Source organism: Phymastichus coffea, unplaced genomic scaffold, assembly GCF_024137745.1.
Source record: "Phymastichus coffea isolate CEN01 unplaced genomic scaffold, Cenicafe_Pcof_1.1 PCOF00172, whole genome shotgun sequence".
Taxonomy (NCBI): Eukaryota; Metazoa; Arthropoda; class Insecta; order Hymenoptera; family Eulophidae; genus Phymastichus; species Phymastichus coffea.
Genome location: NW_026706983.1, coordinates 218,082 through 243,431, shown reverse-complemented (window position 1 = coordinate 243,431; position 25,350 = coordinate 218,082). Strand labels below are relative to the sequence as shown.

The 25,350-nt window shown below is 49.5% G+C and overlaps 2 protein-coding genes across 6 annotated transcripts; one reads left to right on the top strand and one right to left on the bottom strand.

Annotated features, from left to right (window-relative positions):
• Positions 1-668: 668 nt before the first annotated feature.
• Positions 669-24,468, top strand: LOC131673340 (Kv channel-interacting protein 1-like). Of its 2 annotated transcripts, XM_058951260.1 has the most exons (6): positions 680-1,044; positions 2,998-3,161; positions 20,901-21,125; positions 21,192-21,265; positions 21,341-21,559; positions 21,621-24,468. In XM_058951260.1, the coding sequence occupies exons 2-6, from the start codon at positions 2,999-3,001 to the stop codon at positions 21,729-21,731; spliced, it is 792 nt and encodes a 263-aa protein (XP_058807243.1). In that variant the 5' UTR covers positions 680-1,044; position 2,998; the 3' UTR covers positions 21,732-24,468. The 2 variants fall into 2 exon arrangements, with proteins under 2 accessions (XP_058807242.1, XP_058807243.1); XM_058951259.1 differs by having other exon boundaries at positions 669-1,044; positions 20,901-21,265.
• LOC131673339 (putative uncharacterized protein DDB_G0282129) lies at positions 3,189-9,434 on the bottom strand. Of its 4 annotated transcripts, none has more exons than XM_058951256.1 (8): positions 9,239-9,434; positions 8,685-8,828; positions 8,589-8,618; positions 8,102-8,453; positions 7,608-7,840; positions 6,714-7,028; positions 5,582-5,951; positions 3,189-4,563 (listed from the first exon to the last, which is right to left on the bottom strand). In XM_058951256.1, the coding sequence occupies exons 1-8, from the start codon at positions 9,320-9,322 to the stop codon at positions 4,229-4,231; spliced, it is 1,863 nt and encodes a 620-aa protein (XP_058807239.1). In that variant the 5' UTR covers positions 9,323-9,434; the 3' UTR covers positions 3,189-4,228. The 4 variants fall into 4 exon arrangements, with proteins under 4 accessions (XP_058807239.1, XP_058807240.1, XP_058807238.1 ...); XM_058951257.1 differs by having other exon boundaries at positions 3,190-4,563; positions 8,102-8,251; positions 8,345-8,453; positions 8,589-8,828; XM_058951255.1 differs by having other exon boundaries at positions 3,191-4,563; positions 8,589-8,828.
• Positions 24,469-25,350: the final 882 nt, after the last annotated feature.

Genomic DNA, 25,350 nt, shown 5'->3' with positions numbered 1-25,350 from the left:
TTCGACTTTTGTAAAAGTAATCTTTATCCACCTGTTTGTAATGATCAGCTGAGCTCTTGAGTAAATAAGTAAAACAAATTTAATACACGGCCACCCCAACTCAAATGTCATTTGTTTCGACTAGACATAGATTGCCAGTAAATAAAAGATTTTATTTTATTAATAAAGATAAGTAAAACTGCTAATTTATCTTCATATAAATCGCATAAACGTGACAAAATATGACTATTTAATTTCCATCGAGCAGCATTGCAATGATATATGTATACGCAAAAAAACACGAGGGTATAGTGCAAGAATTGCCGCGAATATCTTAAAGAACATCAATGATTACGAAATGTTATTAGTTTGTTTTTGATTACGGTCATTACAGGTATAGCTTACGGAACAAGGCACATGAGAAATTTCACATAAACTGCCAAATATTGGAATATAATGGCTTTTCCCAAAGCTCCCATTTGCTCGGTTATCTTCTTAGTGTTATTAAGAACAGATCCCAGCGACGCATACATATAAGTATACGTATTTTATCAAACTGCACTTTGAACTCACAATAATAAAACGCTTGATTCTATTTTACTTGAATCTTCCTTTAATCTTACTCTACTGGATGTATGAAACATTGTTATGCTCATTACAAGTGATGCTTGTAAAACATGATTGGAGCATTCCAGCGATCGTCAGATCGATAACGATTCAGACTCGATCCCCACGATCCTCTTCCCGGCCAGTGCAGTGCAAATACACATGTCGCATATTCGTCGTGGCAACACCCGGACGGACAAAAAGAGAAAAGAGCGCGGCAGCAAATAATTAGTCAGCCTCTGCCTCTCTCTCTCTCTCTCTCTCTCTCTCTCTCTCTCTCTCTCTCTCTCTCTGTAGGCCAGCACTCTCGACTCTCGCGCGAGCGCGGCAGCTCATTAAAGATACGAAGGCGCACCTGGCCGCATCCGCATAGCGTGCGCGAGCTTTTCCCTTCGCTCTCGCCTCGCGCGCGCACCAGTCGACTCGCAGCCGCAGCGATCGCGCGATGCCACGCTGAAGGTAAGCGCGCGCTCGCGCGCTTCTTCTTTCCAGTGCTTTGCCCTTTGTGCGCGTGCAAGCTTCGCTCCTCTTTTCCAGGCCACTTTCGGCGAGCTACAGCTCGCTGCTTTTAATTTGGACGAGAGCTTTCCCTCGCAATCGACGCGCGCCGCTAGCTTACAGACTCTCTCTCTCTCTCTCTGCCTTTGTTCTCGCGCGCGCGCACGCGGCAGAATTTTTTCCTATCTGTGTCAGTGCGAATCGCTACGGTCGTTAGCGAGCGCAAAGCCTCGCGGGATTAAATTACGGCCATTCCCAAAGTTCTACGGGAAGTGGCTTTCATTTTTAAGTAACAAAGTGGCGACAGACTCTCGCTGAACTTCGAGATAGAGAGAGAGAGAGTTTATAGACGTATTTTTAGAAGGAAGCCTTCAATTGCATTATTTTTCGGTTAAACCAAATTTGCCGAATCAGCATTTCAACTCATTTCTGGCTCTATCCGTGTTCAATGAGCCATTTACAGTTACAACTTTCAAGTAAATATGAAAGCTTGGAATGGTTTCGCCGGACAGAACAATTGGGAGCATTCAATTAAAAGTGCGCGTATAATCTTGAGCAAAGCCATTCATAAGTAAAATAAAGAGTCGCAGCAAGCAACGTACATACGCTCGCGAGTTATTAAGGAACTGCGTACACAGTAATTACCAGCCGCACCGCTCGCATGACAAACTCGCACAGCGTGTTCCTAATTCCCATCTCTACTGTGTACTTCGCGACCAACGAATTCCCAGAAATTGAGTTGCAATCCTTGGCGCCGCAGTTTCATTTGCACGCTCGATTGCCGATTTGTCGCTCTCGAGAAATATTTTTAATTAATTCAAATGGCACAAGCGTGTGCGCGCGCGGAGTGCTACGTATATATATAAGTGACGCGACGCCTGGGAATAATGAATGAGCACTGCGACTGGCGGGCTCTCATTGCAATTATTTACCCCGACGACGACAGAGCAAACAAAACGCCCCTCCGATGTACCTTCGTTTTGGATTGTGTTCCTTCTGGACCTGCTGCATTATTAACGAGTTTTAAATTGCTTTTTCTATCTACAGGGCACACACGGCACATTTCAAACTGCATTTCTGCCTTTGACTCGCTTTGTCTTCTGTCGCGCGATCGATTCCGTGCTTATTTCCCAATAAAACGAACGACGAAAATAACTCTCGCACGAATTATTTCACAATTTACAAGACGTGAAAGCTTTTTAATATTGCACGAGAGAAACGGATCATATACGGCTTATACAGATGGATATATATATATATATATATATATACACATATCTTTCTCTCTCACCCCTATTCGAGTTGTAATTTATGGCTCATAAAGGTGAATCGTACATATGTAAATCGGCCCACGATAAGAAACTCGCAAGCGCGCCAAGCTTTGGCACATTAAACAGCTCTTTTAATTTTAAGCTTACAAACAAAAGATTTTTATGCGCGGTAGTGCGCAGAAAAACAAATTAAAAACTTCCTTTTTTGTCACCAAACCTCGATGTTACTGTACGATACGAGTTTTTTAACTTAAATTATGGGCTTTTTTTCTTTGTAACGCTATAAATCACAAAAGCGAATTGAAGCGTGTACGCGGAAATTCAACGAAACAACATTCACAGGCTAAACGTCACAGTCGACACTAGTTAAAAGTGTAACGATGAAAGCCTACATCACTCTGTGGTAGCCTCATAGCGCGAGCGGCAAACTGTTAATTTTAGACAAAATGAATTGATGCGCTTTGTAAACTTGGCAGTGGCACAATTCGCTGAAATTTCGACTACGCTTTATCATTCTAGTTTTTCAATTCAAAATATTCAGGTTGAATATAACTATTTAACAAAGGGAGCCACACTAAACACGCCGAAAATCAAGTTTACAACACGAGTTTCGCCTGATACTGACTACTTGCAAAACTTTCAGGATGTACACGGTGCACGTGACAAGTCGTTCGGGAGGTGATGGAGAGGCTCGGAGCTCCGACGTACCCGACAGTGAGATTGTTTACAAACAGCGTAAAAAGGATTCCATACCACTGAGAGTTTTCAACTTCATTAAGCAACGTTTCAATCCGCAACCGGAACCTGGTGAGCTTTTCTTTGTATATCAAGCTTTTCTTGACTATCACCGCCTCGTCGACTTTACAAGTAATAATACCCCAAAAAAATACGAGAAATAAATATGAAATGAAACAATTTTATTCGGTATAAAAATATACTTGAACATAATATGTATGATTATGTCAATACGGAAATTAAGTAATCTTAACGGTGACAAAATTAAGTACTGAATGGAAATTGAGTATTAAATTTATCGTTATAGGCACGTTTGAACATATCTGTTATAACAACTCCGGTTAAAGACAATCGAATATTCTCGTAGTAACAAAAAAATATAGATATTCATACCTATGCATGTAATTGTAATATTAGTTTGGACCCTAATTATCCTCCTTTGTTTATCATATGTCCGTACACGCTATACAAAAGATATTCAGTCCAAATATGCACTTTAGCCACCTTCTGTCATCAACAACTTAACAAGGCCATAATTGACGGATCAATCAAATTTAAACAAATTCTAAATAAAAGAAAAATAAACGGCTCGCCTCAACTATTTCCTCTTACATTTATATCATCATTTTATATGAGATGTTATTGGATTTTCAACTATTTGCTTAGAACTTTGTGTTAAAAGTTAACATTTAAAAAAAAAATTATACAAAAATCGACAAGAATAGATGAATTCTTTAGAATTGTCATTTTACAATGAATAAATGCACTTCAAGATCATATCAAATGATCACTCATATGTATTATCAATTATAAATGCTGCCCGTTCAGATACACTAATTTATTTTCTAAATAAAGCAATCATTATTGATTCTAATTTAAATACTGCGTAAAATCTATTCAAAGTGTAAATTGCCAACAAATAAATAATTCTAGTTCACCTCCACTCCTATTAAAGTAACAAGACAGAATCCTACATATCATCGAAAAAAATTCCTCGAAACTCTTACAGTTATGGCACTTGAAATCACAGCCGTGAGCTGCAACGAAAAATCATTATGAAAAATTATGTAAACAGTTTCGAAAAGCAAAATTATCACGGCCGATAGAGAAAAGAACCGTCAGTAGGAAATGACTTATCCTCAAATGATACTCGCAGGGGTTATCTGATCGACTGAGCCACCGTCGTACAACAGATAATTCGACGAGAAATTGTGCTGCCTGAATTCTCCAGGACTACCGACATTGACGTTTTGCTGATGTGTCATCGCCGTTGAATTTTCACCTTTGCGTAATGTCATCACCGGAGTTTTGTTGCTGTACACGCAGCACGTCTCAGTTAGTTTCGAATAGATCACGTAGTTCGGTGGACACAAATTCAGTGTATTTTCCAAGTTCCGACCACCTGTGCGAGACGCTATTACTGGAAGGTCTGAATATGACCAACGTGGCCAATAGGTGTCGAGCACTCCTGAGCCTAAAATTAATCAAATATAAAACACTTGTTATTTTTAATTCTTTCACATTTTTACATGGCTTGGTTTGTTCATGATACATATTAAATATTTAAAAAGTTCATCACCACCTTCTCCATCTAACAACTAAAATCAATTATCAATCTTTAATAATTGCAAACTGTCAAAACTTACAGAAGTTGGACCAGATATTTAATTTCAATTGTTTACAAAAAACTGACAGTTAAACATTAAAAAAATTAATCATTTTTCTCGACCTCCCTCTAAAATATTCTAATCGCTATACTGTTTCCACAACCATGAGTTATTATACTTTGAAAGCAGCGCACATTGTCGACAGACAGTGAAATAGTAGGCTATCCGTATCCCATAAATTTCGAAGCCTGTCAACTCTTAAAGTCAAACAAAATTTTATATGAATGGAACACATTTCGTGTCGCTTATAGATTCAATTTCTCTCCACCACGCGAGCAGTGAAAACTCGTTAGACCAGGCGAATTTATAACAAAGGTTGTGATTTCATTACAGCGTCAGCGGCTGAGAGAGTTGGAACATAAAATTAAGATATGTTAATAAAGACCATCATCCTACTACCCGCCCTCCCGTCACACCAAGTTAGTGCACGACAAACTACGACACGTTATCAAATTCATGAACCCGATATTTTCACTATTATTGTAATGTCGCGAATAATATAATTAATCAAAAAGTTCTTGATTGTCTGCGCACGCTTACGAAAACTTTGCTACTCCCCGAACGAAAGTTAGATACCCATCCGCTATGATTACCCCGACTAAGCGCACCAGAGATTTCGAAATCATATAATTGATATACGCTTCGCAATCGCTGATCACGTATTCCTCTTTAACCGTTTCCTCGTTTATCAATTGAAAACGAAGACCTGATTACAGGCGATTAATGAAAAAAACAAACGAGACCTTTAAAGAGTAGCGCGCAGCGGAGAGCAATTATCCAAGCGTGACCCAGATTCCAGCGGAGAGCTCTTGGCGTGTAACTCACCGTAAGCCGGTGGTGGCGGGTACGCGTGTTGCTGCTGCTGTTGCTGTTGCTGTTGCTGTTGCTGTTGTTGTTGTTGCTGCTGCTGCTGCTGCTGCTGCTGCACCTGTTGCAGGGGGTCGGGTTGATTAGCGAACGGCGCGGGCACGCTCTGCTGATAATACTCGGTGTCGTAGCCAATGTTCTCAAGGTGCACATGATATATGGGCGGCGGGGCCTGCTGCTGCGACGTCCCTTGCTGCTGCTGGCCATTGTAGTCAGAGTCATAAAAGTCGTGCGGTCGGTAGCGCGGTGGCGGCGGTGGCTCCTCGAACGACGGTAACTCTGGCACTATCTCGCTTGGCTCCAGCAGGTTGTTTATGACGGGTGCTTGCTAAAAACCCAGCGTGGAGCAGATTGTTAGATAGACGATCTCGATTTGACAACTACATCCATTAAACTAAAATCTATCGGGTACACACAGCGCGCAAATTTGAAATGACGTTGGTCCGTACAGGAAATTGATTCAAAGTGTACAAACTAATCGACTAAAACATGAAGAGCGTACACTGATGAAACTTTCAAGGGAATAACACATTAAGCTACGGCTATAGATGTTATTCCTAATGATTATGTTCTCGCCTCCACTCTACGTTAGTTGTAAACGCTGCACGATAAAGTCATGTTGAATAATTTTAAAATTAAATAATTGAATCTAATGACAGTTACGATACGAGAGTTTTAACAACACAATATTGACTTTCGTTGAATGGCAAATTGGAAGTTCAAGATAGCAACTAATGCAATGTTCTTGTATATCATCAATAAAACTGTTTAAATTGTTTAAACTGCTTCATACAGAACGGAAAAGTCGTCATTATCTTTTTACTATTTTCGATAGGCTGGAAATAGTTCTTAAAAAAATATTGTGATTTGAAAACATAAAATTAGATTATTTCAAATTGAATGCGGAGGTATTACAATGCTAGATTTAATTAGGTGCTGTCAGCTGGCGTAATTAAATTCGCAGAGCCCGTAACGTTTCGTTAAAATCCCAACAAAGTTCAAATGTATATCGAGCAAAGTTCTGAGCCGCAGAAGCCAACAAAGTGAGTGCTGGAAATACTCTCGAGCGACCACTTTCCAATCGACTCACCGAACTGTACATCTGATCACTGGCAAAGCAATAGGGATTGTCCAAATGCTGCTGTTGTTGTTGCTGATGTTGAGGAGTAGTCGTCGTAGTATTAAGCAAGTCCGCGTCCTCAGGACTGTGATATTGAATTGGGGTGCACGGGCCAAAACGGGTGATCGATGTTGCGTCGTATTCGAGGGTAAGCGGTCCTCCCGTTGGCATAACGTCCAGACTTGAGTTTGATGCCAACCAACTTCGACAGCTCTCTTGGGCATCTGCCTGCGGGCCCAACTCAAACTGGTAAGGCTGCTGTTGCTGCTGCTGCTGTTCGCAATTCTATGTAAGAGGAAATGTTTTTAGTCAGTTGTGAAACTTTATCGATATAGTTTATTGGTCGATTAAATTTAGAGAAAATTTTGTAGTTTACAATGTGAAATGAATATTCAATAAATTTTTCAATAGGAATATCGGAAATAGATTTTTCAATTATGAACGAGACTAAACGTAACGAACATATAATTTCTAATTAAGATTCCAGTTATCTTCTTGTTCCGGCGAAATAGAAGATAAAACGCTTCATTTCTCCACTAAAATGAGCACTCAATATCTAATTTTACTGTAATCATAAACTCAGAGCATTTTGTATAGCACTACCAAGATGAAAATTCAAGCTCAGTGACTTTTCGAATTATTCAAATAAAACGTAAATGAACAATTGTTAACTTTTAAAAAAGTTTATCAAATTGCGTCTATTCTTAATTATTAAGAAATTTTACAAAATTAATATCTAAAATTAATTTTTACTCGAAATAAATGATTTCGACAAAAATTGCGATAGTTTAATTAATCAATATGAGCTCAGCGAACAACCAAATTGACCGGATTTCGAATAAGGTTGTAATAAAATTAAAGTACCAAAGAATTCCCATTGTCAAGGGAAGGTCTGTAGAACGAGTCAGCATTTCTGTAGCAATGGCTATCGTAATTCTGAGTCGAGTCGAATTGACAGATCAAGCCAGTGGGCGTAGTTGCCGTCAAACCATTGTCCTGCCAGATTTCGTCGTTTTCGTTGATGTCGGATTTGGCGGTCATCGTTTCCGAGTTGTCTGGCGAATGCTCTCTCAGGGGATATGACTCTACAGGCCAGCCTATAAACGAAAACACGTTTTCGTTCCAATTGTAGCTTGTTACGAGACTCTCACGTATTCCAATTGAAAATTTTTGTTATCTTCAAATAGAATGAAATTGAAAACTATTTGAATGACTGAAATACTGTACAAATGTGCTGAAGGTTTTGCTTATTGAAAATAAAAACGTTTTAAGTAATGACTTAAATAATTGAACAAGAAAACATTTTCCAATAAAAATAAATCAAAATCAAAACACCGAAGCTTAAGTGAGATACGTACTTGGAGCTGGACTTGCAATAGCACCCAAGTTTGCTCCAGCAGGAGCTTGCAACATTTTTTTGAGCAACATTGTTTTATGAGTTGCACTGTCTTCTAATGTAGGTTGTGCCATTTGCTGTTGTTGATTACTTTCATTTACACGACTAGTATCTAAAGTGGATCGATAATTGGAAACTGTGGTTTCAGTTCTAAGGTCCATTATTTCATCAAGGAGAGTAGAATTATTGTTGTTGTCGCAATTACCGTATGAATTTTGAGAAGAGTAATAAACAAACTGTCGAATGTCATTGTATGTCAAATTGTATTTCATATCGTCATACTTGTACGTGTTTACCTCTTCTTCTGCACCTACCTACAAATGTGCAGAGGCAATATGAATATTTCATACCTTTATTTACCATAAAATATCATACAATTAACTTAATGAGCTTTGACATTTCAATGGTATCACATCTGTCATGAGTTCATTTTAGTAGTAAAGTCTCACCCATTGGAAAGGGTATTGCTGTGACTGTTGCTGATGAATAGAAAACAATAAATAGTTGTTGTGCATCGCATGATCGTTAGAATCGTGACTCATCACCTTCAGCATTTGTTCCTCTTTCTTGATGGCTTTCAACCTTTTCATCCTCTTCTTACGGTTCTTTCTCACATCAGTCAGCAGCCTTGTCACCTCAGAATTGTTACCTGACCGAACCGATTGAAGGATCTTCACAAGCACTTGTTTCTGCAATCCACAAATTGTTTCATTATAGTTTAATATAGTCATGTCAGTACAAACTACACCATATCTATAAAACATCTTTTGCAAGCTATTTAATGAATCTAAACTTTGAATGGACAAATCACAATTGCACAAAATGAATTATCAATCTAAAATATAAATACCCAACAAAATCCAGAACCAAAAAACCACCACAAAAATCATTGTCACCAAACAATTTAGGTATAATCTCGTCGGCACTTTTGAACAGTAGCAACGATCAGCGGACAAACGGTTATCAATGAAAGCCTCAAGAAAAAAAAGAAAAGTTCAAAGCTCACCACAGAGAGGTTGACTCTTTACTATGAGCAACGTTGCTACGAAGGCAAACAGCGTTGCCGTATCGCCGTCGATATATTTTTGGGTTTACTTACCTTGACATTACCAGGAATTTTGTGCTTGGAGGCGAGGGCCTGGAGTTCTTTGTACGACAGACTCGACAGGTCCTCGGCACTCATTCTGACCGCGGCGCCGGCAGCAGCAATCCATGCGGCCTTGCAAGAAGCGAATAAGGAGAATTACTTATGATACATCAAAGTTATTTCAACAATGCGATAGAGGCAAATGCGCGCGCATCGCGTACTACTTGCACGGGATTCGACGGGACGGACGGGGACCAACGTTTCTTCCCCTCTTTCACTGACGTTGCGAGCGAGCGACCGAGCGAGCGAGCGAGCGAGAGCGGTCGGCCACTGGCTTTTGTCTTTGTTTCGATGCTGTGCTGTAACGTCCATGCCATATCGCTGTGTACGTCTAGATCTTCTTGAACGACTGGATAATTAGGCCAACGAGTAACATTGCAAAACAATTTCGCTTGTGCTCGACGAATCTTCGCGAGTATAACGTCGATCTTTTTTTTCCCCTCTTGAAAGCACCGAGAATTTGTAAAGACTCGAGGTAGTCTACCGCGCGTGCAGTAGCCACTTTTCAAAGGAACAAAGCACTCGTTGATTTTTGCATTTCCGTAGCGATCCGTCGTACCAAAATTGCTACTCCCTCTTAGCGCATTTGCATTCGGCTTAAACCTTGGGAAATTGCTGCGCTGCTCTCGTTGCCTCGAAAACCTTTTGTGGAGAACGTCGGTGGCGTCTGAATCGACTCTCATTTCCGAGACTTATTCGTGGACTTTTGTGCTCGGGTGTAGTTTGCGTAAGTGGCGACATTTACTTTTTCATTGCGCGCGAATTAAAAACTCTCTCATTTGAAGATATAAAGTTCGGTGTACTCGGCTCTTGCTCGGGGTTGAGCGTCTTACTCGCCGAGTTGTTAAAAAATTTCAGCAGAGTAGGGCTTGAGATGGCTTAAACTTTCGTTATATATTCATGTCGAGCGCAGCCGAGACTTCAGTTTAGCAGTATATGCGTCGGCTAAAAGGAATCTTGACGTTAAACGCTTGGCGAAATCTCGATAAGCCGTTAGATCGAAAAAATTGAAGAATTTTCGTCGAAAAAAGAAAGCGTTCCAGAGCACGGCTGTCGGTTAATCTCGAGATATATCTCCGGATCTCAATTTTCTTTTTTGAGGGAACGCGCCGTCTCGTTCGCGTCATATTTTGCGGGCTATTGGGAACGGCCCGGAATGGGTATATTTCACGCGTATATACGCGCCGCGCATTTGTCTTTCGCATTACGATTCCGCGTGTGCTGTTCTTTCCCTCGTTCGTGCCGCTCAAAAAACTTGAACTCGCGTCCGCCGAAAATACATCTGCAGGATAAATTGGCTTCTGTGCGGGCGCGATACGGCGCCCGACGTGCGAATTAAATTTCAGTTTGCCCCCGTGATTCGTATTGGACGTTAAATCATTCGCGCGCGTACGTCGCGGGCAAAAAGCGAGCCGAGTATTTATCCGGGCGCTTTTATGGCTACGTATGACTGCGAATCTATTGCAGTGGCGTTGGCGTTTCAATTTACTGGCGGACGCGACTTTCGGCCCGATCATCCTCGGCTATTAGCCGTTCGCGTCGATTTTTCGCCTCGATTTTGCGTAATCCCAGAATTCCCGTCGAAATTTCGCGATCAACCTTCATCGTTGCAGACTGCGGCACTGAGAGCATTCACCGAATTGCCTGGCTTCCGAGTTCCTAATATCGCGAAATACACGAAGCGTTCAGAACGGCACACATTATGCCATCTATGAGCAGCGTGCGCTTACGAGCGAGCTCCGCGCGGAGACGTCGGAGACAATTTCGGAAAATGGAGCCTCGCTCGCTCGCCGACTGCACTTGATCAGCGTCGCTAAAACGCAGCAGCGCCGAAAACCCGCCCCGCGAACAGCTGCGCTCGCCTCCCCGTCAAAGTTTTTAACGAGCGCGGCGCGTTCGAAACGCCCGCCAAGTGCTTTATTACGCAAACGGGCTACGCCGCGAAACTGTCGGCTCGGGAAGCTCGAGTTTCTTTTACTTTGGTTGCGAAGGCGATCGCGAACTATTTCCGCGCGTCAAAGGGAACGCAGCCCGAACTCGTCGTTCGCCAATGGGACCGCGAGCGCGAGCGTCACCGTAGGCGCGCTATAGAGCAGCGGGAGGGGTAGGGAAAGCCGAGGAAAGAAAGGCCCGGCAATCGATCGTCGCCGCGGCTAGAGGGCGATTGCGGGACGTCTCGAGCCGCGCCGGCGGCGAGCCACCGCAGCCTCTCGCCCGCGAGAACGACGCCAGGCCGCGAGCCAAGCCGCCTCGCTGGGCATTCTACGCGCTTGTTAAGCGCCGGCCATATCGATTGCCGAGCGAGCGGAAGCGCGTTAAATGCAGCGGAAAAAGCTCTTTCAATCAGCCAAGTTATTGTCCCGATCGGGTCGATTGATATGCTAATTTATACCCGGCTCGCGAATTTTTTTCGCCCAGCCGCGCGAATCGACATCGACGCGGGACGATTTGCCCCCACTCTCTCTGTCTCTCTCTCTCTCTCTCTCTCCCTCTTTCTCTCTCCCTCTTTCTCTCTTTTTCGTGTAATTAGCAGGCCGCGCAATGCGACGGAATTGGACAACAGCGTTCGCGCGTTCGCGGCGATGAAAGGCAGTTGAGCGAGCTCTAATCGCGCGTTAACAGACGCCGTGCCCTCCTTTTTAACGAGCCCGCGCGTGCGGCTCCGGTATATAGGTGCGCGCAATTCGGCGGGTCGCGCCATTCTGCAATTAGAGGGGAGTGGGGCTCGCGGAAAGACGCTTTTCTGCGCTCGTCGACGCTAACGAACGACCTGGAGTCCGCGACTCGAGAGCACGTCGCGACGCTCCACTTTTCCGCGAGTTCTCGTCGCGCGCTCCTTCGAGCGTCCCCGGGCACAGATGTCGCGGACTCGAATCTCTGCGCAGTTCGGCAGTTCGGCGATCGCGAGGCCCTCGCGCGCGCGCGCGCTTTCGATAAGAGACGTCGCAGCGCCGTGGAGCGCGGGAGAGACGCGACGGCCGACGAGGGGCGCGGAGCTCATTGCCGCGAGTTCTCATTCGCGAGTGGCCTCGACTCGGCCGCGAAGGCCCTCGGGCTTCGGCACCAAAAACCTCGAGTTGGTTTGCGCGGTTGCGAGCAGTGGGAGAGCACGCGGGCCCGTCCCCCGCTCGTTATATCCCTTGACGCGAAGGCAAAGGCACGTGCCGCGCTGCTGTGCGAATGCAAATTATTCGCAATCAGAGCCGCGCCGGCGAGCGGCAAAGCGAAGGATACGTCGCATACTCGCGGCGGGGAGGGAAAGGGAGGACGAAAGGAAAGCAGCCGCGGTGGGCGCAATGTCGAGTAGCCGTCCATCCTATGTGCCACTCGACAACTCTCTCTCTCTCTCTCTCACTCTCTCTCTCCCTCTCGTCCGATCGACGTGTCGCGTATCGAGACCCACTTCGCGCTCCGACCGAAACGAACGCCCAATCAATCAACTTCTTTTCACGACCGGGTTCACCTAAGCGCCGTTAATTAAAGCGTCAGCGCGCGCGCTTTGTCCGTGTTATTTATGCCTTGCGCGGCAAAAAAGGAAAATAACGCGCGACAGAGGCGGATCGATATAGGCGCCGCGTCCCGCGTAATTTACGCGCCTTCGGCGCGATTGCGTATCGCGTGCTCTCGATGGAAACTCGAGAGCTTCCGCCCGTAAATTTTCCGTAATTAGCGCGATCCCTCGGCAAAGGCGCGCGGTGGCTGGCTAAATTATCCAAAAGCCGAGGCCTGAACGGGGCGTTTAATCCGTCGGCGTGACGCGCTGCGACGAGATATATATATGTATATATATATCAATCGAGTCGGATCGCGATGCGTACGCGCGAGCCGGCCGAACGTCCCGTGGAACGAGGCCCGCCGGGAGCCGCAACTAGCCGGCTCGGTGTGACGTTATTCCTCGCGCGCGTTCGGCTGAATTGTGGCGAAGACGCGTGCCCCCGACAAGGCGCTGCTAACGTGTCGGATCGTCGCGAAAGAGCCCCTCGTTCTCCTCGGTGAGAAACAAGATTGCGCAACTTGTGCCGACAGAACAGCGCGCAAGAGCGTTGTAAGAGCATCAGCGCTTTCTGGTTATCGAGGGGATGACGAGTGGAGGAGGGGGTCGCGGCAGCGCTCTCGAAAGCTCATCGAAGACAGCCCCCGCGCTGACGATGGCGCGAAAGCGACGAATCTGTTGACGCCAGCGCAGCTGCTCCGCGCGCGCCGAACGCGGCTTCTCGAGTGCGATCTATTAGCGCGATCGGAACGACGCGCGAAGAGGGAAGAAAAGCCCACCCCTGTGACTCTCGTTCGCTCTCTCTCTCTCTCTCTCTCTTTCTCTCCGGCGAAGGTCGGCGCTTGCGAGCACGGCGCACGCAAGCGCAGAGGTTGCCCAGGGCCGCGCCGCGGCACCGACGCTCGCGCGCGGTTCAGTTTGGCGCGCGCGCCCGCACAGGCAGCACCGAGCGGACAGCGACGCACGCGCACGCACCATGCCTGGCTCGCCGGCGGTCAAGCAGCGCAAGAAGGCCGACAAGAGTGAGTTTGCCGCGCGTGCACGCCTAGACTACCCCCCCCCCCCCCCCCCAACCGCACCTGCCCGCTTGGTCGTTGCATCGTGTCCCGAACGCTCGTCGCCGAGAAGCCGCAACGACGATTCGGCGGTACGACCGCAGCCTCGTCCTTGCCGTTTCCCCGGCTGACGACGTTGGCCTCTCTCTCTGCTATACTACTTCTGTTTCTCTCTGCACCCACAAGCCTATCTCACTCTGTTGTGTCGCTTCTTTCCGTCGCTGGCGCCGCGGCGGAGGTGGCAAACAAGTCACGCACACGCGGAGCGTTGTATTCAACACCTCGGCGACTGGATTCGAGGTCTCGGCGTGCCGAGCCGACGAGCTGGGACCACCCTGCGCGCTGGTCTTACGCACTGCTTGCGAAAGCTCTTTTTAGCCGCGCGCGAGCGCTTTCGGACGTATCCGCTCCGCTGGATGAAGCAGACAGGCAGGCAGGCAGGCAGCCGGCAGATAATGGCATTGCCGCCGAGAAAAACATTCGTGTTATATTTGGCCGCCACCGCGTGTTTCTCTCCCGTCGCGGTTCCCTTCGGCGGACGCCAGTCGCTGGCAGTTCCGACTCCTTATGCGTACATGCGTACGCGCGTCCGGCGCGTGGCTCTCGCCCGGGGAGTGCTCGCTAGCATGTGCGAGCCCCGGCGATCCCATTGTTTTCGGCTCGCGGCTCTCGCCGCACTTGGACCCGCGTTTCTCGTCCACGCTTCGCGAGCGTCCGGGCGACTCGGTCCCGTGCGAAAACTTGGATCGCGAGTGCGCGGCCGTGCGTTCGATCGGGAAACTCTCCTCGCGCGGGCGTGCATCGACGATAAATCCCAAAAGAAACGCAACCAAGTGGCAAGAGCGCAAAAAATATCCGCGGAGCGCTCCCCGCGAGTTTCCGCGATGGCTCGTATTCGCGAGCGATAAAGCGCCGCTCCCGCCGGCGGGAGAGCAGAACGCCCGATCGAGTCTCGCCGGAACGCCTCGCGCTTCCTCCGCTTGCGCCGTTATCGTTTGCCGCGCGCATCGTCGAGTTTACGACTTCGCTTTTTATTATCGTTATTTTTTTCAACGCTCGCGGGCTGCAATTCGCGCGGCGGCCGGCCGGCCGGATGATTTTACCGCGGCGTTAAATTCTCCCCGCTCGCGCTGCGCGTCGCACGCGAGCCGCGGCGACGTGAAATTTCACGGAGCGCGGGGGACGACGCGGCGCGTTGCAAGGGAAGCGCGTCGTTGCATTTCGCGAGCGCGTAGGCCTCCCCGCGTCGCATCGGCCGTGCGCCCCTGAGGCTGTACGCGAATTCAGAGACGTCCGATGTCGTCGCGGTGGATCGAGTTTCCCCACGTCGAAATCGGAAGATCGTCGCGTCCGTTTTTTCATTCGCGCAAACGTGACGTCGAGAGGGAGGAAAAACGAAAAGCGAGAATGTAGGACGTTAAAAGATACTTTTCCTCCTCTCCTTTATTCCCAGCCCCGGCGAATTAGAGACGCGAGCGCCGCAAGTAAAATTGCAAGTTTAATTAAAGTCTGTCTCTTTCTCTCTATCCCGTGCCGCACGGCGCGGCCATCATATAAGCTTCGGAAATTTAACGTTCGCGCGCGCACGTGCTCGGGTGAAAAAGCCGTGCGCGCGGGCGCGAGGGACCCGCGGCGGAGTACCTTGGGTACGGCGAACGCGCGATTAATTTCGGCCACGACTCGCTGGCTTTCCGAGGGAGCCGCGCGTCGTTTGCTCGCACGGGGCATCGGGGGAGCGCGTAAAATAGCACGCTCCAAGTGCGCGCGGGAAATACGGTATTTTGATATCAGATATCATGCGATATCTCCATTGAAATAAATATCCATAAAAGAAAAAAACACGAGGGAAAAACTGGGTCACTCGGTACACTGTAGGCAATAAAAAGAGGAGATAGAGTGAATTGAAAGCGTCGCGCGTTCGTGGACGGTGGGGGCAGTCGGTGTGTTAGTGAGGGGGGGGGGGGGGGGCGAAGAGAAAATTGTCAATCAATCGCTGGAAAAAGAGAAAGACTCGCGGTCGAGTAAAATCCTCGGTTGGGGAACATTTACGAGAGATTCCGTCCCGATCGCGAAAGAGTCACGCGCGCGAGGCGATCTCGCGTTGTCATTGTCGTCGTTGTTTTTTTTTCCTTCCTTTCATCTCGGCCGAGCGAGCGCGCGAATGCCTTCTTCGTGGAATAAACGAGCCGCGCTTTGAATTAAGCGGCGACGGCGCGCGAACAAAGGCGGCAAGCTCGTCGGCATTGCGCTTGCGAGTCTTTTCGCGCGCACGGCTCTCCTCTCTTCTGGGGGGGGGGGGGCGCAGCCTATTTCCGAGCCGGCAGTGCGTGCGCGCCGAGGTTGGCTTTGAAGGTGCGCGGGCCGAGACGCGAATCGATTCGCGGTGCTTAATTACGTCGAGATAAGCCGCCCGCTCGCGCGCCTCCGAGACGCTCGCGTCTATAATTAATTCGGGCGGCGATCGCGGGCAAACGGCGCGCCGCAGTCTTGCGGTCCGTCGGCGGAAGAGGTCTCTCGGGCGATATGACTCGCCCAAGGTATAATGCGCTCGCGCGTAAACAATCGTTTGCCGGAGCGGCCCCCCTCGCGTGTGCACGCGCACATGCGCGTTCAAACGCCCGGGGATTTCCAAGGATGGAAACCATGGCAACGCGAGAGCGAGAGAGCGCGGCTCCTTTTCTCAGGCGCAAGCAGCTGCGTAGTTTGATTGATGGAGCTAACTCCAGAGAAAAAGAAATCTATATATGTATATGTACGTCGGCTCTTTATCGACGCGATGCCTCTTCCTCCTCTTTCCTTTGCTTTGGCTTTATTTATTTTATTTCACTTTATTTTTTTCCTCTAAAAGGTTTGTGGCTCGAATTACGGCGAGTTATCTCTCTCGGCTCGAGGGTTCTCCTTTCCTTTTCGTTGGATATCACGGCCGAGTTTTCCGCGCGGATGAACCGCCGAGGATTTTCCGGCTGCGTCGAGCCTTCTCCAGGCGATAAGTCTTCGCTGACTGTCGGCACGGCGCTCCGCGGCTGATCTGCGGTGGGGGGAGGGGCTCGGTCGGAGCCCCGCGTCCGCGGGATATCATCGATTCCGCGACGATGCGTCGTCTCGAGGGCTCGCGCCCCCGGACGAGCGCGGGCGTCTTCGCCGCGAGAGATCCCAGCGTCCGAGCCGACACGCGCGCGCCCGACCCAGATTCGCGCGCGACGCTCGTGGAGCGCTGCCAGAGCGGCGGCGCAATTAGCGATTATTGACTGCCGACGCGCCGCCGCCGCTCCCGGCTTTTATCGCTCGTGGCCCGTCGCCGCGCTCCAACTTTCCACCAGATCCGTGTCGCGAAAACCAACCATAATCGTCTCTCTCTCTCTCTCTCTCTCGGAGGACGTCTTTCGGAAGACGCACGGGCGCCTCTGAGATTTTTGCTCGCAGCGCGCGACTCTCATGTCAAAAGCCGATGTTGTGCTTTCGACGTAGGCACTCGTCACGAGCATCGACGTTCGTCGAGGAAAGAGAAACGAGAGAGAGAGAGAGGGGGGGAAAAGGGTAAAGAAAGCTCGAGTATCACTTAATTTATCGCGCTCAGAAAGAAAAATCCCCCTTTTGTCCCGTCGCTCGAGTGAACTTTCCGCTCGAGTTGCTCAATTATCGCGGCGGGCGGCCTTTCGAGAAAAGAAATACGTACGCGCGCGGTGTAGCAAATCGCCAGTTGGCAATCAAACTTTTCAGCGCCCCTCCCCCCAGCCCCTCTCTCTCCGCGATCGCGCATACGCGACTTACGACTGGCGCGAAGACTTGCCGGAATGTCGCACAGCCCAGTGCGGCGCTTTTTATAACGGGGTCAAAAGTTGACTGCAAAGCGCGCGAGATGACCGCGGGAGAGTTCTCCTCTACTTTCCCGTGGAAAAAAGGCAGCTTCGCGTTAATAAGCGACGAGTAAGCTACTTACGTGCGACGACGGTATTATTGTATTATTGGAAGGGGGAGGTAGGAGTGCGACAAAGTTCCGTTATTCGACAGAAAAGTCAATATGCGTTTCAGCGCGGCGGCAGAAAAAGACGAAGGGGTAGGCGGAGGGCAGCGCTCGTCGCGTCGAATTTCTCAGCGGATTGCCGACACCTGACTGTATTCCGCGTCTCGATATCGTCGTCGTCGCTCGGCGGCGTCGTTTCGTCCCCCCGATCGCTCAGCCGGATCTGCTGACGATGATCCCGGCGGCCTCGTCTCCGAGCCCAAGCCGTACCTCGTTCCCGCGGAACCTCGATCGGGCGGTACGCGATTCGTTGCCTAGCCCGGCATCACGGCCGCGAATCGATCCGTCAACAACTATCGCACCTCGGACGTTAATGATACGCCTATACGGGGGAGGGGAGGGTCGGAATCCGATAGCGCGGCGGGGCGTCGCTCGCTGGACACGGCGGCACAGCATCCGACCGTTGACTGCCGGCCGCGGACTCGCCTCGCGCGAGCTTCGCCGAGATCCGCCGAACGCGGTCGATAGCGCAAGGTGCGCTCGCGGGCCGGCACCGACTCCGCACCGAGGAGCCGGCTGTCCGCGAGAGCGCGCGCAACTGCACAGCCCGTCGCTGGAGTCCCTCTCTCCACGGGCGGCCGCATAACAGGTGGACTCTAAAAGCCAACTGGTTCAAAGGGACGGCGACCGTAACGGCGCTACTTCCAAGTGGCTCTTTATTGCCGCGGAAGCGCGTAGCTCAGACCGCGACTAAAATCATCTCCATAAAAGAGGCATTATGTTAAAGAGGTTTCTTCCCACTGGCGCGAGTAGAGAGAGGGCGGGGGAGGTAGATAAAATAAGCGAGAGATAGAAGGATTGGCGAGGCTGCACAAAGGCGTTGCCTCGCTCGCGCGGCCGAGCGGCGGCGGCGGGAGGGGGGGGGGGCAAAGAGCGCGCACTTTGCAATTCGATGCGCCGCCTGGCCTCGTTAAGCCGCGGGGGGAAGCGTCGCGCCGTCCGAGGAAAGCACTCGAGTCGAAACGTCGGGCGTCCGCTCGTCGGTTTGTGACGCGCGCGGGGCACGCAGGCAAGCAAGCAATCTCCGAGATCGACGCGGCCCACCGCGGACGCGCGGGCTCGCGGCAGGCTGAATAATGCAGGCGCGCATGTGTTGCGCGCTCGTCGCCGTGCCCGGGAGCCGCGGCTGGCTGGCTGGCTGGCTGGCCATCGATTGACGGCTCCGGTTTATTTTAGCGAAGGTCGCCTTTGAGGCTGCGAGCGCACGCGCCACTGAATATTCATCCGCGCTGCGGGACTAATCCGAGCGATTATCGAACGTCGGACGGATCTGTCGGCGCCCGCGGCTCGCTTGGGACGCAAGCCGCGCCGTGACTGATGCTCCCCGGGACGGCGGCGCGACAAAAGAGCGTCTACGGGCGACGCGAGGCCCCGATAACTTTGCGTAGATTTCAGCGCGAAGCCCTTCCGACAACACCCCCCCCCCCCCACCCCACCCCCCGGTCGCCTTATCACTTCTTGCCTACCGACTCGCAATCGCACTCCTCGTGCTCCGGTCAATTATTTCTAGACAACTAATGCCCCGCGTGTTTTTACATTGGGCAATCAATGCGGACGCGCGATAAATAATTCAGCTATCGATTACCATAAAAAGAACACGACACAGGGGAGGTGGGAAGCGCGTCGTGGCAAAGTCACCGAGGCCCTTTTCGTCGAAAGCTTCGCGCAAGCTCGTCCATTGCCGAGCGCGAGCGATCGGTAAACCGAATTCCGTATGCTGTCAGTCTCTTCTCGCGCGACCCAATTCGCGCCACGCAGTAGGCTGGACGCCCTTTTCGATCCCTCGCCATTCTCACTCCTCCCCCTACTCTTTTTTTACGTCTTATCGGGCATGGAAATTTTCGATTTGGATGCAGATGAAACGTAGAGGAGAATGCACCCTTTCGATTCACATCACACGCAGCCGCGTGGAATGGAGAAAACAATTCCCCCCCCCCCCCCCCCCCCCCCCCTCGACGCGAATAGAAATATCTCGCGCCCCGAGGCGTCGAAAGATCTGGCGATGTAATTGCGGGGCGCCGAGATTTCGACCGCGTATCGCGAATCGACTCTCGCCACGCGCGCGCAACCATCTGACAGCTCGATCTATCCCCGACGAGCATTCGGCTCTCTCTCTCTCTCTCTCTTTCGCTTGTTTCGTTTCGAGAATGAACATTCGGAAGCAACGCGCGAAATGAAAGCCAAACGAATTGCGTTTTCTTGTTCCCTTATTTTGTCGCTCAACTTACGAGTCTCGCGCGTCCTCTTGGTCGAGAGGACCCCCGTCGACGCTTTTTTAATTACATCCTGTCCCACTTCGCCTCTCGCGCGCGTAACTGCGCAGTCAAAACGAAAACACTCGCTCGCCGAGATAAATTTACGCATTCGAGCATTTAAAGCAATTTCGTGGTTTTCAGGGCCTGTGAAAAGAGAAAAAAGAGAAAAAGAATAAACGACACCGGAATCCTCCCCTTGCACGCCGCATGAATGACGAGCCCGTTTTTTCTCTCTCTCTCTCTTTGCCCCTTGCACGCTGTGAAAGATAAATAAACAAGCGATCTCTCTAAAAATAAAAGAAGGGTGGAAAGGTCAGCAAGGGACGGTAAAAAGAGAAAGAGTAGAGAGCACGTTGTCCCGGAGGCGAAAGAGCGAGCGAGCGAGCGAGAGAAATTTTTGCTCTCGCTCGGGCTCGTCGGCTTTATCCGAGCAAGAGAAGCGAGAGAGAAAAAATCCGTTTCCTTTTGACGCTCGTTCCAAGCCCGCTTGCCTCTCTATTCTGTCTTTGGCCGACTCTCACGAAGTTAGTTAGCTTCTTCCTCTGTGCGCGCGCGCGCGCGTTTCCGCCTCTCTACCTCTCTATCTCCGACAAGTAGTAGTTGCGCGGTAGCCGTAGAGGATTTGCGCACTGTGTACGAGTTCGGCGCTAGGCGCCGCACCGACCGTAGCTTGCACTGCTCGACGAGGCGCACAACCGAGGCAGCGCCAAGGAGTTGCGAGGTGTTGAATCTGCGCCGATCGAAGTACATGGGCCGCGTGTGTTTGGTCTGGCTTGTCGGATTACAGAGCAGGATGTTGAAGATCTGGGAGGAGTTTTAGGGGGCTCGGGCACGCTGGGCTTCGGGCTGCTGCGCCACAGGCCCGAGGACCTGACCACGCTCTCGGCCAAGACGCGATTCACGCGCAAGGAGATCCAGATGATCTACCGCGGCTTCAAGCAGGAGTGCCCCACCGGCTACGTCGACGAGGACGCCTTCAAGCACATCTTCTCGCAGTTCTTCCCGCAGGGCGGTGAGTGCTCGGCCGCGACCGAGCGCGCGCCTCGGCGACGCCCTCACCGCCGTTCGGCTGTTGCAGATGCCAGCCAGTACGCGCACTACGTCTTCAACACGATCAAGCACAAGCAGACCAGCGGCAAGATCAACTTCGAGGTGAGCGAGCCGAGCCGCCGCGGCGAGACGGAGAACGCCCGAGCGCGCGCCTCACCCGCCGGCCGCTCTTTGCAGGAGTTCCTCACCATCCTGTCCAACATCTCGCGCGGCACGGTCGAGGACAAGCTCCAGTGGGTCTTCGGCCTCTACGACCTGGACGGCGACGGCATGATCAGCAGGCACGAGATGATCGACGTGGTGGGCTCCATCTACGAGATGCTCGGCAGGTACACCACGCCCCACATCGCCGAGCCCCAGCAGGCGGCGCGCGAGCACGTCGACCGCATCTTCCACGTGAGTGCCGGCGACTCGCCTCGCGGACGCGCGACTCACCGCACCGGCTGCCTGTTCACAGCTGATCGACGCCAACAAGGACGGCTTCGTCACCATCGACGAGCTCGTCCAGTGGTGCTCCAAGGACGAGCACCTGCTGCGCAGCTTCGACACCCTCGACACCGTGCTGTAGACAACGTGTGCCAACGTGCCAAAGCGTCGGAGACCGACGAAAGCTGTCTCGCCGCGAACGCAGCGCGATCGACCATTCGCCATCAACGAACGGGGCTGCTGCGCAAGGATTCTCTCGACCCGGAGACCAAAGTACGGACCGCGTCGCACTCTCAGCGAGGCTTCGCGTGCCCCGCGTGCGCAGGTATTTTTCTTAAAAAACTGAATGAACAAACCATGCAAGACAAAATAACGATGATAATAAAGAGACGCCGCTACATTGCAAGTTAATATCATTCTAATCTTACACCGCGTCGCTAAATTCGCGCGTATAGTCTTAGCAAGTTTCTCCGATCTACATTTAATGCTCTGAGTGTGATTACCTTCTTCCAAACCTCTTTGATTTTCACGGACAAAACAGAACGATCTAATTGTGTCTTACTGGAAAAGAAAAGCAAACGAAAAAAAAACCTCTATCTTCCAAGCAACAATTTTCGCAAGAGATTATACATAAATATAAGGTCGTTGTCGTAAGCGAAATTTTTTATATAGTTGAGACAAAGAAAAAGAAAACACAGCCTAGATACTCTTTCGATACTATAGCTAAGAGAAAAGGAAATCTCACGTACCTGAGTCGTCGTTATATTAGTCGCGTAAGCCACCGCGTAGCGTCTCCTACTGTAGGTAGCAACGATCATTGTACATAAGAAAAGCCCACCGACGGCGTATCGTACCTGATCAAGAAAGCAAAAAAAAAACAGAAAAAAGAAAAAAGAAAAAACAAATAAATAAGTGAAAACTCGCGCGCGCGTGCAAAACAATGGACCCATCCAGTCTTTCAAGAGTTCGACGAGAATAACGCGTACACGAAGCAAAGCGAGAAGCGCAGCGACAAAACGGACGTGGTCGCCACGACACCACGCGACGAGGCAAGCCAACGGCCACGCCGCGGCGATTGACGCGCCCGGCCGCGAGACAGCGTCGCGGCCGATCGAAGATTATTGCCCATTTCGCGCTGCCGCGCCAAAGCCGGCATATTTATCTCGGGCGCGCTGAGGCTAATCAATCGGGCGCGGCGTCGATCGCTCTCCTCGGCGGGAGGCTTTCGACTCGAGTACGCTCTCCGTATCGCGCATCGATTGGAGCGTTCGTGTTCAGCGAGCTCCCGCTGAAAATGTAAATTCACTCCCGAGCACGAGGCAACAAAGAAAAAGCTCGAAGGCGGCGCTAACGAAGCGGCGACGGCGCCGTCGATCTATCCGAGCTCGGTCCAGAGTAACCCGGCAGTTAATCTCGTATAGACGGCGCCGGCAAGAGCGGAAGCTGTTGGGAACAACGTCGGTCGGAGGCTCAATACAATGTCGCTGGCGGACCTTTGGCTTGCCTTCGTACGCGCGCGCGACTCGCGTGATTATATCTGCTAAGCAGGCTTCTCGCGGCTCCGTGTAGCAATGTACAATCTTCTCTCCCGCCCCTCTTTCTTTCTCTTCTTCGCGCGAGACGACGCAGAACGCCGCAGTCGCGAGAGAGAACGACGAACGGCTTTCCCTCGGTAGGACAAATAACGTAAGTGTTTCAGGTATTACAATAGTTTCTTTTGCCAAAAAGCGTAAATAAACAAAATGAATTCCGTGTATCGCGTAAGTGTACGAATGCGGTGCGCGTACGAAGAGACGCCGCCTCCCCGTCGAGCTGTGCGTGCGTGCGTGCGTGCGTACGCGAGCTGCGGAACGTCGAAGCCTCGCACCACCGCTGCCCGCGCATACGTAAGCGTGCTCGGCGCGGCTGGAGGCGCGGAGACCGACCTACATTCGGCCAAACGAGCCAAGGCGCCGATAGCCGCTGAAAAGACAAAAGGCTAAAGAAAAATCTAATGATCGACGAACCCGCGAAGGTTTCGCAGTTTGTAGGTCGTCGGTGGAGCGAGAGCGTGCGTGGCGTCGGGCTGCCTTCCTGCGGCCTCGCGCTGTCACGTCGGATGGGAGAGCGAAGATGCTGAGTTAAGGGAGGGCGCAATCGATGTAGCGTGCGCAAGAGTTGTTTCTCCGCGAGTGTGTGCGACGGCGAATGACTTTTTTTTTTTTTTTTTTTTTTTTCTTTCTTTACCCGTTCGTCTTTCTACATTATAAGAAGCGTTATACAAGTACCGTTCTTCGAAATGTATCTTAGGGTTATGGATTAAGAGGAGGTACGTTTTAGGATTTGTCAGCAGCGCGAGTTTGTCGATTTTACAGAATATGTAGAAATATACATATGTGTATATATACATACATACATATATATACACGCACGGAACGAAAAAAATTTTACAAGGCTGCAAAATAAAAAACAATTTACACAATCGAGATATATATTAGGTAATGTTATAAATACGAATTTAACTGAGAAGGAGAGAGGTTTATCTGTAAATTCTAATTGTTAAAGAAGCAACTTTCAGCTCTAATATAATTGTATTGCACTGCATCCCTATGGGGGAAAAATTGCGTTTTTTTCGTCGCGACTGTTGCGCACCCCGCCTCTGCGTGTACACGTACACAGATAGCTATACGAAATGCATTTGATCCCCGGAAGAGCGATGGCAAGCGCGCCAGAGGAAATTCTCTCTTTTTTTGTTGTTCTTTGCGAACAGGCTGATTATATCGCACTCTCGTAATTTAAAATTGAGTCTGTAATCGAGGTACGTATAAAGTAAAAGATAAAAACAAAAGGCAAGCGTCGAATTCTAATGTCATGCATTCTCTACAATAAATATTTTATTGACAAAAAAAATGAACAAGTGGTCGTTGAAATTTATTCACCCTCAGACCTTCGATATGTGTTCGAAATTGGACGGTGGCGCTAAGCAGGTGCCATCAATGATTTATACGGGCCAACGATAAATCCAGATAACTCGGTAGTTGGTTGTGTATTGGTTTTACGACGCTCGCTGCGATGTGCATCGGCTATACAGAAACAATGTCATCGCCGCAAGTGTTATCAGCAGAAAAAGTTAGGCGCCCGACATCGCGCTCGCCAAACTTTTTCAATAAAAAATATCATTTCGCTGCTTATTCATTATTTGTTGTTAATTATTGTGAACCTGTGAAAGCTTCCCAGTACCAAGGAACAAAATTGAGCGACAAGTGGACAAAGTTGATCTCTTTATACGAGGGAACAACGAGAATGTATTTCCCGAGATAAAGCAATATGAAGACAATGAAATGGCTGAAGGCTTGTTATTATTAAGGATTGTTATTGCAATAAATTTATTGTGGAAGGTGTTGCGTATTCTTTGTTATATTTAGGTCAGTCGATTGTTCATCGACAACAACACGACATTTATTTCAATGTACCTTTTTGTTAATTTCATAATTTTTTCTTCGATAAATTCTAATTGCAAGTTGTTAGCAATCCCTTTCAAAATAATAAAAAACTCAGTACTAAAAGCATACTATATTGATCGTGTAACAGATGTCACCTGCTATCAGAGCCGTCTGCATCTTCTGATATCACGAGAAGGTAAGTCGGTAAAGGATGAGTCCGCTAAACCGAGAAAAGGAAATACTATGCTGAATTAATTGCTTTTTGTTTCATTTTTAATTTAAAACTAAAATTAAAAAATAAAATACAAAGATTATACAATATTGGGATCAGAATCCTAC

What these genes read in the sequence shown, in the direction of transcription:
- LOC131673339 (XM_058951255.1), bottom strand. Translation starts at nt 9,322, where the DNA reads ATGAGTGCCGAGGACCTGTCGAGTCTGTCGTACAAAGAACTCCAGGCC. An exon ending in TATTGCAAGTCCAGCTCCAA is followed by an intron (nt 7,841 to 8,101) that starts GTACGTATCTCA and finishes TTTCGTTTATAG; the next exon opens with GCTGGCCTGTAGAGTCATAT. An exon ending in CCCGCCACCACCGGCTTACG is followed by an intron (nt 4,564 to 5,581) that starts GTGAGTTACACG and finishes GATTAATTTTAG; the next exon opens with GCTCAGGAGTGCTCGACACC.
- LOC131673340 (XM_058951259.1), top strand. Translation starts at nt 2,999, where the DNA reads ATGTACACGGTGCACGTGACAAGTCGTTCGGGAGGTGATGGAGAGGCT. An exon ending in GCGGCAAGATCAACTTCGAG is followed by an intron (nt 21,266 to 21,340) that starts GTGAGCGAGCCG and finishes CGCTCTTTGCAG; the next exon opens with GAGTTCCTCACCATCCTGTC. An exon ending in ACGTCGACCGCATCTTCCAC is followed by an intron (nt 21,560 to 21,620) that starts GTGAGTGCCGGC and finishes GCCTGTTCACAG; the next exon opens with CTGATCGACGCCAACAAGGA.